At 40.4% G+C, this 15,403-nt stretch overlaps 1 protein-coding gene across 8 annotated transcripts in view; it reads right to left on the bottom strand.

The window, feature by feature from the left end:
- Positions 1-15,403, bottom strand: part of KDM4C (lysine demethylase 4C) — a 431,040-nt gene that overhangs the window by 78,827 nt on the left and 336,810 nt on the right. For all 8 annotated transcript variants that reach the window (XM_082470884.1, XM_082470885.1, XM_082470880.1 and 5 more), the window contains one exon: positions 6,593-6,778. In XM_082470884.1, the coding sequence (XP_082327010.1) occupies positions 6,593-6,778 (186 nt within the window). The remainder of the gene's footprint in view (positions 1-6,592; positions 6,779-15,403) is intronic.

Here is a 15,403-nt window from a genome sequence, read left to right as displayed (position 1 = left end):
CATTCTGATTAGTTTCTGTATCCTTGACTGAATTAAAATTGGAATCTGCAATGGAGGCACCTGTTATCTCTTCCCACAAGTTCAAAAATCCCTTGAAACACTTTAATTAGCATCAGAAATGGGTCTGGAATCTCTGCAGCTGGTGCCCGAGCTGGGACGGGCACAAAGACCCTTACCAAGTGGCCAGACTTTGAAAAGGAGCTGGAAAATGGGGAGGGACAGAAGGGTAAGCTAAAGATGGCTCAACGGAGACAAAAGAGCCTCTGGCCTAGGACCATGAGGTGACTGCAGGGAGCTTGTGGGGAGAGGTCAGTGTCAGTGGAACTTTTCCTCTATGCCCCACAGCCAGGCCCAGCAGAAGGTAGGATGGCCCTCAGAGAGATTCCCTAACTACACTAGCTATGAAGGCAATAACAATGGGACTCCAGGGACCAAGGATGTGCCACAGATCCTCTGAAGCCCTTGTTCTACTGACTGGAAGCCTGGGGGAGAAAAGCTCCATGATCACTGGCCTCGCCCTTCCCCTGGAAGTGTCTACAGAAGGAGGAGCAGGAAATTAAAATGAGGGTTATTAATAGAGTACAGAAGTTTGAAGTGGGATATACTTAATTTTCTTGATATAATTAAGAAAAACACTGTCTTCACTGGTTCTACCTGACAGAGTTAACAAGGGAAAAATTGGTTCCAATTGTAAATATTCTAAAATGTCTGTGTTAAATATTTCTCCTCCCAGGCAAATCTGGCCTTAACTTTCTGTCATCTAGGATACATGGATTGAGATCTCAACAAAACACTCCTACTGATAAAAGGGTAAGGGATTTCTTTTTTCAAATGTATGTATGATTTAGAAAGATTGATCAGATTCATCCTTGAATCACCGTATTGTTTGTTTGTTTGTTTGTATGTTTGTTTGTTTGAACCCTTGCTAAGAACTTTTTACTCCAGACATTTGCTTTGGTCAGAATTCTGCTTTTCAGTAACAGTACAAATTCAGAAGGGCATTTCAAAAATAATTTACACAGAAGAAACAAATCATATACAAATACCAGATTATTATGTGCAAGTCTAAGAAGAGCTTGTTATCTGGTCATAGCAAACTTTACTGACTGAACAGAAAGGGAGTTAGCAATATCCAAATTGTTATAGGAAAAACAACCACCACCAAACACTGTCAGTTAAACACAAAGACACCCAGATCTGGGGGGCAGGAAGAGGATTGTGGAAATGGCACCATTCAGATCATTGTTAGATGAGTGTTAGCTAAATCCTGGTTCTCTTTCTTAAAAGCATGGAAGAGAAACTAGAAGGGGACAGAGTCAAGCCATGGAATGGAAATCCAAACTAAAGGAGGGAAAAGAAAAAGAAAAAGAAAAAAAAACACTGATGGATTCAAACTATACTTTGAATCAAGAGACAACTGGATAACTGAGAACTAATCACAAGTGAGAGTTTAGTTTGCTTTCAGTGTGGCCTTCCGATGCCAGCGAGTTTGCCTGGCTCCGACAGGGTCAACACATCGACTCAAACTCTCAGCAAACTCAAACTCTCTCTGTTTAGAACCAGCACAAATGTTACCTCCTCTGTGAATTCTACCTGGCTGCCCCTGATAGAATTAGTGACTTCCTTCCAAGCACTCCCAAAACATTTTATTCATATCTTTATTTACCCTATCTTATTATGGAATAGAGCATAGCAGCTAAGAGTCTCGTTCTGTGTCAGAGTGCCTGGTTTTGAAACCACATGGTCAAAGTGTGACAGAAGCACCAAGAAGAAAACTACAGTCAACTGGTACCTGTTGGATCTCTAAAAGGCTAGAACCCATAATGATGCTCAAAATGGTCAGTGGGGATTTAGAGTGGGAATGAGTATTTGGGGTCTCTCCCTATCAATCCATAATCAACCTGAAACACTGCAGACCCTTTTTATAATTAATGAATTCATATAAAAATGTTACTGATTTCTTAATGGTTTTTTTTTTTTTTTGGTCACTTGGTGTTTTCTCAATAACTGATACTGAAAGTACAATACACTATACAATATTCTAGGGTTTAGAATTTAGGGGCCTTGATCGTCCATTGCTCCACATGCTGGCAAGGTGAAAGTTGTTTCTGCACACCAAGGAAAGGTTTTATTGTCAGTGATGACAAGTATCCTCACCCCATTACCACCCAGAGGTTAGTTATGTAAGCATAGATTAACCAGAAGAGCTGCCTTGCTATAAGCCCTTCACCAGATCCTGGGCAATGCGGGTGTCCCTCCTGTCCTGAGCCACGCATAGTGCCAGCAGGGAAGGAGTTGTGCTAAAGCTTGTCTGGGCAGCTGGGCTGAAGACACAGGTGGGGAAAGAAGTCAGTAAGTGCTGAGCAAGAACTCAAGTTCTATTACAAAGATGAGTGCTAGAAGAGAACATGAAGGCAAGCTAAAGGGGCAGAATAACAAGAGAAACTTTCAGAGTGGGGGGGGGGTGCCATACAGAAGCCAACATAACCACTACTTTCCATTGCCCACACCAAGAACACTGCCTTGAAGTAAGGTGCCCATGTAAAATATCTAACACACACACGACATAAAAGATGCTCAATAAACACTAGCTCTCTTCTGTCTACTAAGCTCATTCCCTAGCATTAGCGAGTTATTTCAACAAATTTATACCAAGCACCTTCTATGGAAGGCTGAGTACTAGTTTAAAAGATAAAACACTGGTTAAATCAGTTAATATAATGATCTAGTTAAAATAATAGAAAAAAATTGAAGAAAAGGTACACAAAATAGCAGGAAAAAAATTGACCACTAAGATGTTTACTTCAAGTTCTTCCTCTTTTTTGAATAGGTGTCTGTCTCCCTGCTAATAGCCACAACTTAGAAAATTATAACGGAAATAAATTTCTCAAATGTCTTTGACAGGAGAGGGTATTGAGATGAAAATGATGTACCTTGTATAAGATTCTGTATTAGACAGGCCTTGTTCCTTACAGTGTATTAATGCATAAAGTACAAGTGATTCTGGAGCTCCAACACTGCATATATGGAACAAACACTATAAGTCTAATATGAAGGTTTATTGAAGTAATTTGCTTGAAAAAGAAATCTGTGCATTCCATCTTTCTCAGTTCTGTTGCCCTCCGTTATTCAGGCATCTCTTCCATTGGACACCTGTCTAGTTTACTCAGGTGTGAGGAGATGGCCCAGTGGTGGCTGTACTTTGCAGGAAGTATATAATTTATGAGCAGCTCATTGTTTGTTCTGGAGAAGAAATGTTTTCAAGGCTCCCAGGTTCAAAACCATTTTACTATTTATTGTGTTCTCTGTCTTTTCCTTATAAACATCTGTGCAACATGCATGTAAGTGGGTTAGGAATACATCCAATGGAACCTTCAGAAATAGAGCCAGAAAAGAGGTCACAGTGGCTCACGGCAAAGGATGGTCAAGTACCACAACATTACACACCTAAACACATGTGCACACATACATGCACACACGAATGAAACCTCATATTTGAAAGAAAGTAAGGTGCCAGTCAAAAAATATGTTTGACAAAAACACTGAAAACTGCAAACTAAAATTTAGATTAACAAGGATTAGCTGAACACTTTCTGTAATATGCTCCTTTCTACTTTAAGAATTTGAAAGCTACCTATTTTTCCAAACACTATCATTCTAATTACAGAGTATGATTACTGTCTACTGGAAAAGTGCATTATAATAAATCAGACAAAATTTTTATACCATTATCCAGAATGACTTTACACCCAAAGCTCAACAACACTGAATAAGCTAGTATATTTTAAATAATTTATGGCATTAAAGGAGGAGTAGAATTTACTTTAAAATGGCCCTTTTGGATGCAAAAAAGCAAATAATGGAAGAAGCAAAAAAAAAAAAAAAAAAAGGAAACAAAAACTCTAAAGTGAGTAAAAATGGAATACTGAAGTAACTGTAGCTTTATACTTCATTTCACCTAAATTGTACAGGCATCCTCTACTCTCTAAAATGCCTGTGTTGGCTCGCCAAGTTAGCCTGAAATTTATCTCAGGTTTTCCACTGCTATGATTCAGTGATTGCCCATTACTCCCAAACAATCAAGGCATGGTTAAGAACATAGACAAACTACACTTCCGACTCTTGGGAGTGTGTCCCCTGGCACTCACAGTTTACACAAAGAGAGATACTTGAGTGAAGTTCAATTTTTTTATGCTTGAAAAAGGAAAGGACACTTAACGCAGTAAGGGTAATTACAATGCTCTTAACCAAAGTTGCCAGATTCTATGAATTCCCTCTAGTTAGTTGTCAAACATTTTGGGGAGGAATCTATACTTGAAGTCTAATTAAAGAATAATGGATAAGTATTAGCTCTCAGGAATGTATTTTAGAAATCCAGTGTTCATAGTACTTCCCCCTAGAGAGCTTTGCAAACGCAATTTACGATCACTAAAATGTTTTCCTCATAAGGAAAACCTGCCACATGTAATGTAAATTATATGATCTTTTCCCTACCCTTTACAAAGTATACCAAACTTAAAGTAATCTGTAGGGGAGAGTAGTTCCTAAATCACCTCAAAGTCAAATATTTTCCTTTTCATCATCATTTATGAAACACATTAGTAACATAAACCTGACTGAGCCACACATCAGAGTTAAGAGGAATGAGGTCCTGATTGAACACCTGGATCTCTTTAATAGCAATTTCAATATAATCATCAGTAACCACAGAGCTCTGGAATATTAAAAAGGGAATGTATGATCCCAAGCAAAGCTTTAGATGAACACCTCTAGCACCACTGGAGGTTTGGGGTTTGGAATTCAACAAATAGTAGAGTAGGGGCTGAAAAGACATTTACATTCCAGCACCTGTCGCTCATTAACTGAATCTATTTGGGCAAAAAACTGAACCTCTCTGAACCTGAGCTTCTTATCCTTGAAGCAGGGATAATATTACTCATGTGGCCCAGTTCACATAGGATTGTAGCAGCAGAAGTAACAAGAAGAGAAAGCAGTAGTACAACTTTCATTTTCTGAGGGCTTACAGTGTCCGGTGGATTGAAAACCACATGGTAAGGTAGGCATGCCATTGTAGACAAGGAAGCTGAGACTCAGAGAGAAGAACTTGCACAAGGCTGCACATGCGTTACTGGCAGAATCTAAGTGTGAACACCAACAACTCCGACTCCAGAGGCCATGACCTGGTTCACATCTCAAAATGTATTCACATGTGTCATCTAATGAGGTAATGCTAGTGACTTCACTGTAAATGGCAAAGCGCCACGTAATGCAATGTGTTATTAGTGTAATTTTTTTAAGCTGCTGAAGTGTGTTTTCTGCTGAGTACATATACTATTCTTAGCAAGAGCCCATCAACTCAAGAAACTAAGGAGAAAGCACGAATGAATATGTAACTTGAGACCTAAGACAATGGAAAAGTATGGAAAATGACTTTAAAATAGATGTGACAGTTGGTGATGTCATTTTCTACATTTGCACATTCGCATGCATCCACACCGAGTTCCAACCCACAAACATCAAGCATCTCTCAAGACACCAGTGGAAGTTGCCAGAATCATTAAAAAGCCAAGAGATCTGTTGTGTATGCGTCACGGCTCCCCAAGCCCATACCGATGACTTGGCAGGCTGCTCACAGGAGGTGATTAGAGACATAGGACAAGCACGTTAGTCTGCAAATAATCTGTGGCCAAGCTTCCCAGGGATAACAAGGGGCAGCACGTTAGCAAAGCTGAGGGTCGACAGGATGCTTTAGAGTCCTCACTGGCAGCCAAAAACAATGACGATGAACAGGAGAGCTAACAAAGGCATAGCAACTACCTCTTAATGATTCTAAGCCTTTGAAACAGAGGAAAGACTCCATTCACCAAGGACAGGTCAACTGACTTACAGTTAAATTCACATGTTAGTTAGTTGCAAACACTCTTTTCCCAGAAATAGGTTCAGTCCTGAGTGAAATGGAAAAGGCAGAAAACGCTGCCCTCTGAACTTCTCTTCTGCATTTCTGCTTTTCTGAGCTTGTCCTCACTCCTCCCAGGGCCTCGATGCTGCCCCTAACTTATCCCGTCTCAGACAGCAAGTCCCCAAACACTTGTGACCACCCTCTCCCTCCCTTTACTGGGTTGCTGCTCTTTGTTTTCTCTAGAAGGGACTAAATAAACCCCTAAGGCCAGAGTGTACAGGTGTCTGGATTAAACACTGCAGGATCTCAGGAGACGCTTTCACATCAGTCTCTTCCCAGAAATGCTCTCCCCCTCATCCCAGAGATGTGCGGGACACAACCTGTACACGCATACTCAGCAGCCCTGTATACAGACCCCAAACCAGAACAGGCATAAAGAGTTTTATCCATTCATCTGTTCATTCACTCATTCAACTCAATAAATATTTATTGCATCTAGCATGTGCCAGACACTGATGGGTCTTGGGCAAATACTAGTAAATAATAATGTATAATACCTGCCCTCAAGAAACTCACAGTCTAGACACATCATCAATGAGTAACATTACAGAGTAGAGCACGCTAGCCCTGGGAGGTGTGCAGGAAGGGATTCATATGCAGTCTTGGCATCGCTAAAGGGAGAGCAGGCCTTACCACATTTGGGTTGACTTTATGTCGAAAGCACGTGATGTTCACCACATACGGCCAATCGTCAGGCTCCATCAGCACCCCAGCAGCATGAGCACACGTGACGTGGAATGAGGCCGGGCAGCGGCCATAGGAACACTGGATGCAGGCTCCAGAGACCTTCTTCACCCGGTGCCTGCAGAACATGCATTTCTGGAGGGTTAAAACAAAGAAGAGCACCAATTCAAACTCAGTTAACTCAGCCAATTTCCACACTTCACAGCATAATAGCTATTAGAGAGTAAAAAAACTGATTACATCAACAAGGCCTGACCTCCAGGGCCCCTAATGGTGAGAGTGACTGTGACAACATAAGCTGCGTACCTTCAAGGAAACACACAGCTACGGCCGCATACTACCAGACACGTGAAATACTCCTTGCGGTGAGGAAAGCCAAGCCCTTTTGCACATGCTTCTCCAGGCACAGAGCTGAGGAAGAGGCCCCCCGGGTGCTCCTGTAAATCACCCATGAATGCTGAAGCTACTTCTCTTTTACCTTCTGCATGCCAGGCCTTTCTGTACATCAAGAGATAGACTATGGGTTTGACAGACAGGCACATACTCTCCTAAGTTAGATGAGGTCTTCAGAAATACCCAAAGAGCACACAGCTGGGCTCACGTTTCCATTTACAAGGAAACGTAAAGTGTTAAATGGTCCAATGTGGAAACTGCAGGCTCAAGTGTTTAATAATCCAAATCTGAACCCTTCATGACTGAAACAAAAATATGCCTCCCAAAGTGAGAAAATTGAAAATCACCCCAAAGGGCATAATTCTGTTGAATATCTATAGCTGACTATGCCTGGGGAAGAAAGAATGGAAATAAAAACTGCAATAATAATTACCACAATATGAAAATTAAATTGCATACAATTAGCCCTAAACATTATCAGTACATTTGTTATGAGAGATGGAAAAAAATCAAACAGCTTCACTAAATGCAAGATTTGTGAACTAATACTTGAAGGTTAGGAAAAAATAGTTGTAGAACAACACAGGGTCAGGTTCAGAAAGCAGAAGAAACAGAATGATCAAAAAGCTCAACTTTTCATTCCTAAGGATAAAGTAAGTCTGCAATCTGATCAAATGATGATGCAAATGTTCTTCTTTTATAGGTACATTTTCCTTCCTGGGACAAAAAAGGTACTTATAACTCAATGCCTTTTGAGGACTGTAATATTTTATCAACAGACCTGTAAGAATCAATGTGGACAAAATTTCTAACTCTTCTTTGCCCTCACATCTGATCAGCATCTTCAGTCTTATAGATTCTGCACCTTAATCTTGCTCTGATCTCACTTCCCCATCTATACCAACTTTCACCATCTCTGTCCATGGTGTCTTGCCCAGTGTAGTAATGGCCTCCTAACCAGTCTCGCAGTCTTTTATTTCATGCCATTTTGATTCATCTTCCCATAGAACTAAAAAAAGACCCATTACAATACGAACAAAAGCATTATTTAACATCTTGATATCTCTTTGGCAATTGGTATCCGTTTCAATACATTCCTGGTAATTCTTGGTTTACCAGTATCTTTTTGTCAATGCCAACCATTTGAAATATGATGACAGATATAATAGAAAGACCTCATATCAGGAACCCCAGGCACAATCAGATAATCTTTTAAGAGCCTAATCACACCACAAAGAGGTCAGTGTTTGAATAAATTCAGATACTGACAGATGTACGAAAGGAGAAATTGTTTCCTATTTTACCAATTAAATAGGATTAAGAGTAAGAAAGAGTACTATGACTTAGCTAATTAATGAACTGGTAACTCCCAGCCTCTTCTACCATTAACTTCCTCAATAAACAGAAGCTCTCCAGAAAGAGGGAAGGAGACAGAGAGAATACATTTAAGCCTACTAATAACTCACTCCTTGGAATCTAGTAAGGGAAGTGCCTCCTTTCCCAGGAAGACCAGAGGTGGCCATTTCCAAGGATAAAACCAGTATCCTTAGAAAGTCAACCTGCAGACTATTGTAATGCAATGCTTTGGAAGATGTTTATTCACAGAGTTGAGAAGTTTGGCTTAAACATCTGATAGGTTCTCGCAGAGATAGAGAACTCCACAAAAGTTAGTAGGCAAGCCATTCCGTACGCTGTATTACAGTCTACATAGTATTTCCAAACCCCAGTTTCACTTACTTGCTACTAAACCAATTGTTCTCTACCCTGGCTAAAGCATCTATGGCAATTTAACACCTATACTGCTGGGCTACGGAATTTAATTCAATAGGGCAAAGATTAGGATATATAAGCCACTTCCTAGAATGTTACAACAGAATTAAGTACTATGAAAAAAGTAGAAACAAAATGCTATATGAAACTAGAATGACCAGTGCAATGACGTATGCTTGGGGGCAACATAGGGAAGAAGGCTTTAAAGAAATGCAATGACTGACTGGATCAAGATGGTGGCCTCAGCCCCTGCTACAAACCCACCAGCCCCAAACCCTAAATAAATAGAGATAGGAAAAAGAATGAAACCACAAGGGCACTGACTAACAAAAAAGAGAGCACTTAATTCCAGGGAGGAGAGCCCCAGCAAAAAACTATTAGTAGGTATCTCTGAGGAGGCAGTTCTGGCAAGGCCAACATCAAGAGTGGAAGCAAATAATTAAAAGATAAAGGACCCACTGTCAGGCCAACCCCATGGCCCACCTGCCCCCACTCATCATCAGCAGGTGAAATAATCTGATCCGATCTGAAGCCGAGTCCTGTGACCTGACCTATCATTTGCCAATAAGACAAGTGAATTCTCGTTTGGGCTAAGGAAAAAAAAATAGTGCACCCAAGATAAAATACAATCATATACTTTAAAAATCACGAACACTTGAAGGAAAACAATGCCATGAACAAGAGGTACTATAATTAATAAATAGAAGAATAGCTGGCCTAAGGAATCAGGTAAGGGGAAACAGAAGACGAGTTTAAAAGAGATGCAGCACGTGTTATCATAGAGATTCCCAAACAGATCCCATCAATTGTAAAACAAAAACAGTAACAACCCCGCAGTTCTAAAATTTAAAATATTATTGTAAAAAAAAAAAAATTAAGATGTGCTGAATTCTGAAATGGATCCCACTGAAGATCAAATTAGCAGCTGGAAGATGGAGCCCAGAGATTGTACAGAACACAGAAGAAAAGATCAAAAAAGAAGGAAAATGGAACACAAATGCTAAGCAGTATGGAAAAGAGATCCAGATGTTCTATTATCTCTCTAAAAGGCATTCTAGATGAATAGAAAAAGAGAAAATAACAGAAATTTTCCAGACCTGAAAAAAGGCCCAACAAGTAGGATTAATTTTTTTTAAATCACCTAAACACATCTTAGATACATCTTATATTTCCAAATAAAAAGAGAAAATCCCAAAATCTTCCAAAGAATAAAAATCAGATTGCTGTCAGATCTCTAATCTGCAATAGTGAGTGCTAAAAGACAATGAAACAATGTCTTCCAATTTATAGAGGAAAATTAAATTTGGTCTACATCCAGCCTAATTTTCATTCAAATGTGAGAGCAAACATACAGATTATTTTTTCTTTTTCACATTCAAGGATCAGAAGTATGCAATGAAGAAGTAAAGAGTAACCAAAATGCTAACTATGTGGATAAATTTAAATGAATATGGACTGTATGAACAATAACAGTAATGTCTTCTGGGTTTGAAAACAGAGAGAATTTGAATAGATGACAATTGTAGCATATAACGAAGAAGTAGTAAAAGTGAAGTTTTAAATGTTCTAAATGTTCTTGAATTGTCTGGGAAAAGGGTAAAAGTACCAATTCACTAATAGTGTGAAAACAAATAGAATAAGGAAAAATAATAAATTCAAACAAAGACATGAAAGGAAAGAAACAGAAACATAGAACAGGTGGGAGCAAAGGAAAAGGCACGTTTTAAATTGGTAGAACTAAACCCAAACATATCAGTAAGTTAACTGTAAACAGACTAAATTTTATCTTATAGACCAAGGGTAGCAGAAGTTTTCTTAAAGTGCCAGATAAATATTTTAGGCTTGTGAGCCATACAGTACCAGTTGCAAGTACTCAACTCTGCATTGTATAGTTGAATTGAACAATGTGGGGCTTAGGGGCACCAACCCCAACCCCTGAGCAGTCAAAAATCATGTAACTTTTGACTCCCCCAAACTTAACTACTAATAGCCTACCGCTGACCAGAAGCCTTACCCATAACATAAACGGTCGATGAACATGTATTTTGTATGTCATATGTATTATACACGCTATTCTTACAATAAAGTAAACTAGAGAAAAGAAAATGTTATTTAAAAAGTCAAAGAAGATAAAATACATTGACAGTACTGTACTATATTTATCCATACCTAAGTTTATGTCATCTGTTTACAAGATGAATTGTCTGTCGGTACCTACATCAATATTGTCTTATATGATATGAAAAACTGTAGATGTTAAACATATTACTAACACTAGGCATCAAAAATGAAAAGATAATGTTAAAAAAAATTCATATTTATTTACAGGTATAATGATTCATGCATTAATAATGAAGAAGCAGTAATATGACTGCTCTATGGGAGCCGAATGTAATGGGTGGCGCCATGTGTGGTCTGTGTTTGTGTGTGTAACTTTTGATAAATTTTAACTTTTTATAATAGATCTGGGTATATTTTATGGTAGTAAATGATAAAATAGACTAGTCTACATATAGTTTATGCATTCATGACATACCTAACATTTTCTTAATTTTTTCCATATTTCTAAACTACATGGTTCATCTGCAAGTTTTTCAAATTGCCAAGAATCTCCAAAAAATTTTCCCATATATTGATTGAAAAAAAAAATCCACAGATAAATGGACCCATGTTGCTCAAGGGTCAACTGTAGTGTAAAAACTGCTACAGATAATTCATAAATGATGGGTGTGGCTGTGTTCCAATAAAACTTTACTTACAACAAGAAGCACGTGCCCTAGTATGCTGACCCCAGCTATAGGCCATGGGCACGTATTTGAAGATAGTGAGCTGTGAAATGATGGAATCAGTATTCAAGTAAGATCACTCTAGCAGCAAGGTGAATAAAGAACAGACTGGTGGGAAATGAAACTGTTAGGAAGCCACAGAAATACTGAGGCAAAGGATGATGAGGACTTGGACTAGGGAAGTGGCTATTAGGAGGAAGGTAAATGTTAAGTGTTTTTCACTCTTGTTATTCTTTGTTGACAGAGATTCTATATCTTCCTTTAAATAGAGCTACTCACTCAAGGCCAGGGCTGGACAGTCTGTGTGCTGTGGGAAAGAACCTCTTTAGCAGCTGCTTTAGTTTTGAAATAGATGAGGGTTGAGGTGACCAGTTTCTAGAGGGATGAGGACCGAAAGGAATGTGTGAACAGTAAGACTGTTGGGCACTTAAAAGCGCAGAAGGTTCAGAAAGACAGGGCCATTCTTCCTGCAGTTCCTGTTTGAGATGCCAGTGACCCACTGGGAAAGGGATAAGGAACCAATTTCTGGAAGACGATAAATAAAGGAGGTTTGAGAAGTCAAATGAGGCAGCCTAGACAGCCATCACTTGGGGTGCTTCAGAACAAAGTCGAGGAGGGCTGATGTCCAGGGAGACCAACATAGCATAGCAGGAAAATGCTGACACAGATGACACTGGAGAGTGACTTTAAGGTGTCATTCACCTTTATGGTTTTCTAGTAAGGATGCCTGGGACATAACAGCTGCTCAGTGTTTGTTGAATTAAACTGAATCCAGGCAAGTATATTTTGGTCAAGCTATAGACCTGCTCACCTGTTTCCTCAACAGTGAAAAAAGACCCCACACGTAACTATGCCACCAGAGATGTTAGAGGACTTCAGAATCACTGGGAGGCCTGCTTCAAGCACAGGTTGCAGGCGCCACCCCCAGAATTTCAGTGTGTCTGGGCTGGGGCTGTTGAACTTGCATTTCTGACAAGTTGTCAGTAATACTGATGCTGTTGATCCAGGGATCACACTTTGAGAACCACTGGGCTGGAGGGTTAAAGTGTTAAAGGGTGTGGCTTATTCTGAGAGGCTCTAGTATAAGGCAATTCAGGAAGTACAATGTTTTTTCATCTATTCTTCTGTGTCAAGGGCTGAGAGAATCCTCAGGCAAGTATGATTTATAGATCACTGTACTTTCTTGGGGGACTAGATTTCCATACTTATTCCAACGGCATAGGCCATTAAAGCTCCTAATGGATTGAGGATTTAATGAAGTATCTGGCAATGAGGCTTTGTGTATCATTAGATTCCTTGAGCACACAGCCTGGCAAAGGGCATCAAGAAATGATGGGCTGTGAAGGAGTTACAGGTTCAAAGCATATCCCCTTCCCTTCTTTTTTTTTCTTTTAATATGATTTGTAGTATGATTTTATTGTTGTTTTGCCAATTTTATGAGTCTTTTTTCTTCCATAAATAAGCTGGTAATTTCAAAACAGGCACAAATACTTTTATTTTAATTAGTATTTCCTTATCAGACAAGTAAGAAGCTGATATTACCTAATTCCTTTTTCCTTTTGCTCTCCAAAGACACTTTTTCCAGGTACTCCATGGCAAACTGACATTTCCAGCTCCAACAGGGAATACTGTTGGACTTGATGGATGTCACTATTGTTGCAGGCAAGTCAGAGGACTGAGGCTGAAACTTTGATTTTTCTCTACATCCATAAATATAGGTTTTAAAAGAGAAACCCCCCTTTTTTTTTTTTTTTTAACTCTACCTGTAAAATTTATGTTCTGCTCATAAATATTCAAGTCAGTCACTCACGTGCCAATAATGGCCAGCACTGGGGGAACACTGTGTGATGAAGTCTAAGATCTACAGCAAGGAGCGTACAGTCCAGGGGAGGAAACAGACGTGTAAACAACTTAGGCAGAAGGAAAAGCAGAACACGAGAGCTGTCCTGTGAGAGCAAGATTCAGAAGGAGCAGAGAGAGGAGTAGATTGATACCGAGAGAAATCAGTTTACCCAGAGAGCTAAAGAGTGGCTGGGGAGGAAGGGAGAAGGGAAGGTTGGAAACCGAGGTGTCCATGGGGAACTCACACTGCAGGGTATGTGCTGCTATAGTAAGGGGCAGCAATTAATACGCAGTCTCACACCACTTGGGCCAGACAGAATTGTTCTGATCTCAGCGGTCTAAGGATGTTACAGATGGCAGACATCATGAAATGATACAGTAAAACTCAATTCCGAATACTTGTGCACCAGCTCGTAACATGGTGAGCGCTCTGTCTCTCCACACCCCCAACAAGAAAAGTTATTTCTACTCTTCAAGTTCAGAGCATTAAAATAAATGGCTCACGGTGTCAAGTGTGTTGAATTAAATCATTATTTATGATATGTATCAGAAGCCATTTATCTCATTGCTTTTTGTTTAGTGAGATTCACCCCACAAAAGGTGAGAAGCTAAGAAAAAGTCAAGCAGCAGGCTAAAGAGGAAAGGGCAGAGGAATGAGCTCAGCCAGGCCAAGAGACAGAGCCAGAAAAACGGGCAGAGGTGGTGGGGATCAGCCAGAAGGCTGCACTTATTCAAAACAAGCAAGGGAGACTTTGTTGGCCCTGAGAAATATTAAACAAGAATCACAAAAGGATTCTAGAACTGGAAAGGCCATGGCAGTTCATACACAAACTGACAAATTAACAAATGACTCTTGAAAAGCATTATGTCAACAGCCCAGTCAGACTCTTTTTTAAAAATTTTGGATCAGCAGAAAACACCGCCAGGAAGATCACCAAATAGAAATCCTCTGGAAGCACCTTTTAAATCCAGTACTAGAACACTGACTGCACACAGTAGGTGCTCAATATATATCCATTGACCACATGAAGGATTGTTTCCTTATTATATATAACACGTCAATTCATTCTTTCAGCTATCTCGATATTTATTAAATATCTTCTATATGAAAGGCATTTCGAAAAATGCAAAAGGAGACCCAAAAAGATGCCATCCATTTATTCAAGAAGCTTAATTTGGCAAATAAAAAGAGCTGTGACAAAAGTGTTGCCACGGTCATCACAATCAGCAAGATGAAGGGCTACGGATTTGGAAGGAGATGGGGCTGGACCAGCAGGACAAAGGTGAGGCCGGCACGTGCACCTGCGCAGTTACCCATCTGCGCCCCGCTCTTCACCACTCTTCAACTGAGAAAGAGGGGCAACGAAGAAGGAACTTCACGACAGCCACCCGAGGGACACCAAACACAGGATGAGGAAGGAGGTGCGATTCTGCTTGGACGGCTCAGGCCAGGTGGCAGGACTGCTCAGGCAGGTGACCTGTGCACCGCTCTGAACTGAGGGCCATGAGTCACCAAATCCAGGCACTTCTGGGTCAGTTCCACAGGCTGGCTCCCGGGAACTCATAATAAAGTAAAAAGGGGGTTTCTCCAAAGTCAGAAGTTCCCTGTAATTAACTTCTTGGTGTTCAGAGGCTACGTGCAATGCTTCTACGCCAGATCCTATGCTGCCTTGCAGGGTGTTGGGGACGTGCTGCATGATGGCTGAGACTGCAGTGGCGGCGGGGACACGGGGTCCCCCGCGTGGCTCAGGGAAGCTGTCCAGCGGGTTTTAGAGAACTGGGGGAGCCAGCGAGAGCGGGCTGCCTTTGAGTTCACCTTGAAGGACTACCAGGTTTCAGCCAGCCCACACGCAGTGGGATGAGGAGGGAGGGAGGGAGGACATTCTAGATGGATGTACCAAAGCTAAGAGGTTTCTGAGTGGCTTCAGCAACCAAGCAAGTCTCCAGAGCAGCCCAGAAAATCTCAACA

The sequence above is a fragment of the Balaenoptera physalus genome, assembly GCF_965194825.1.
Source record: "Balaenoptera physalus genome assembly, chromosome: 7".
Taxonomy (NCBI): domain Eukaryota; kingdom Metazoa; phylum Chordata; class Mammalia; order Artiodactyla; family Balaenopteridae; genus Balaenoptera; species Balaenoptera physalus.
The sequence above is the reverse complement of the archived record's forward strand: the minus strand, read 5'-3'. Positions and strand labels throughout refer to the sequence as shown.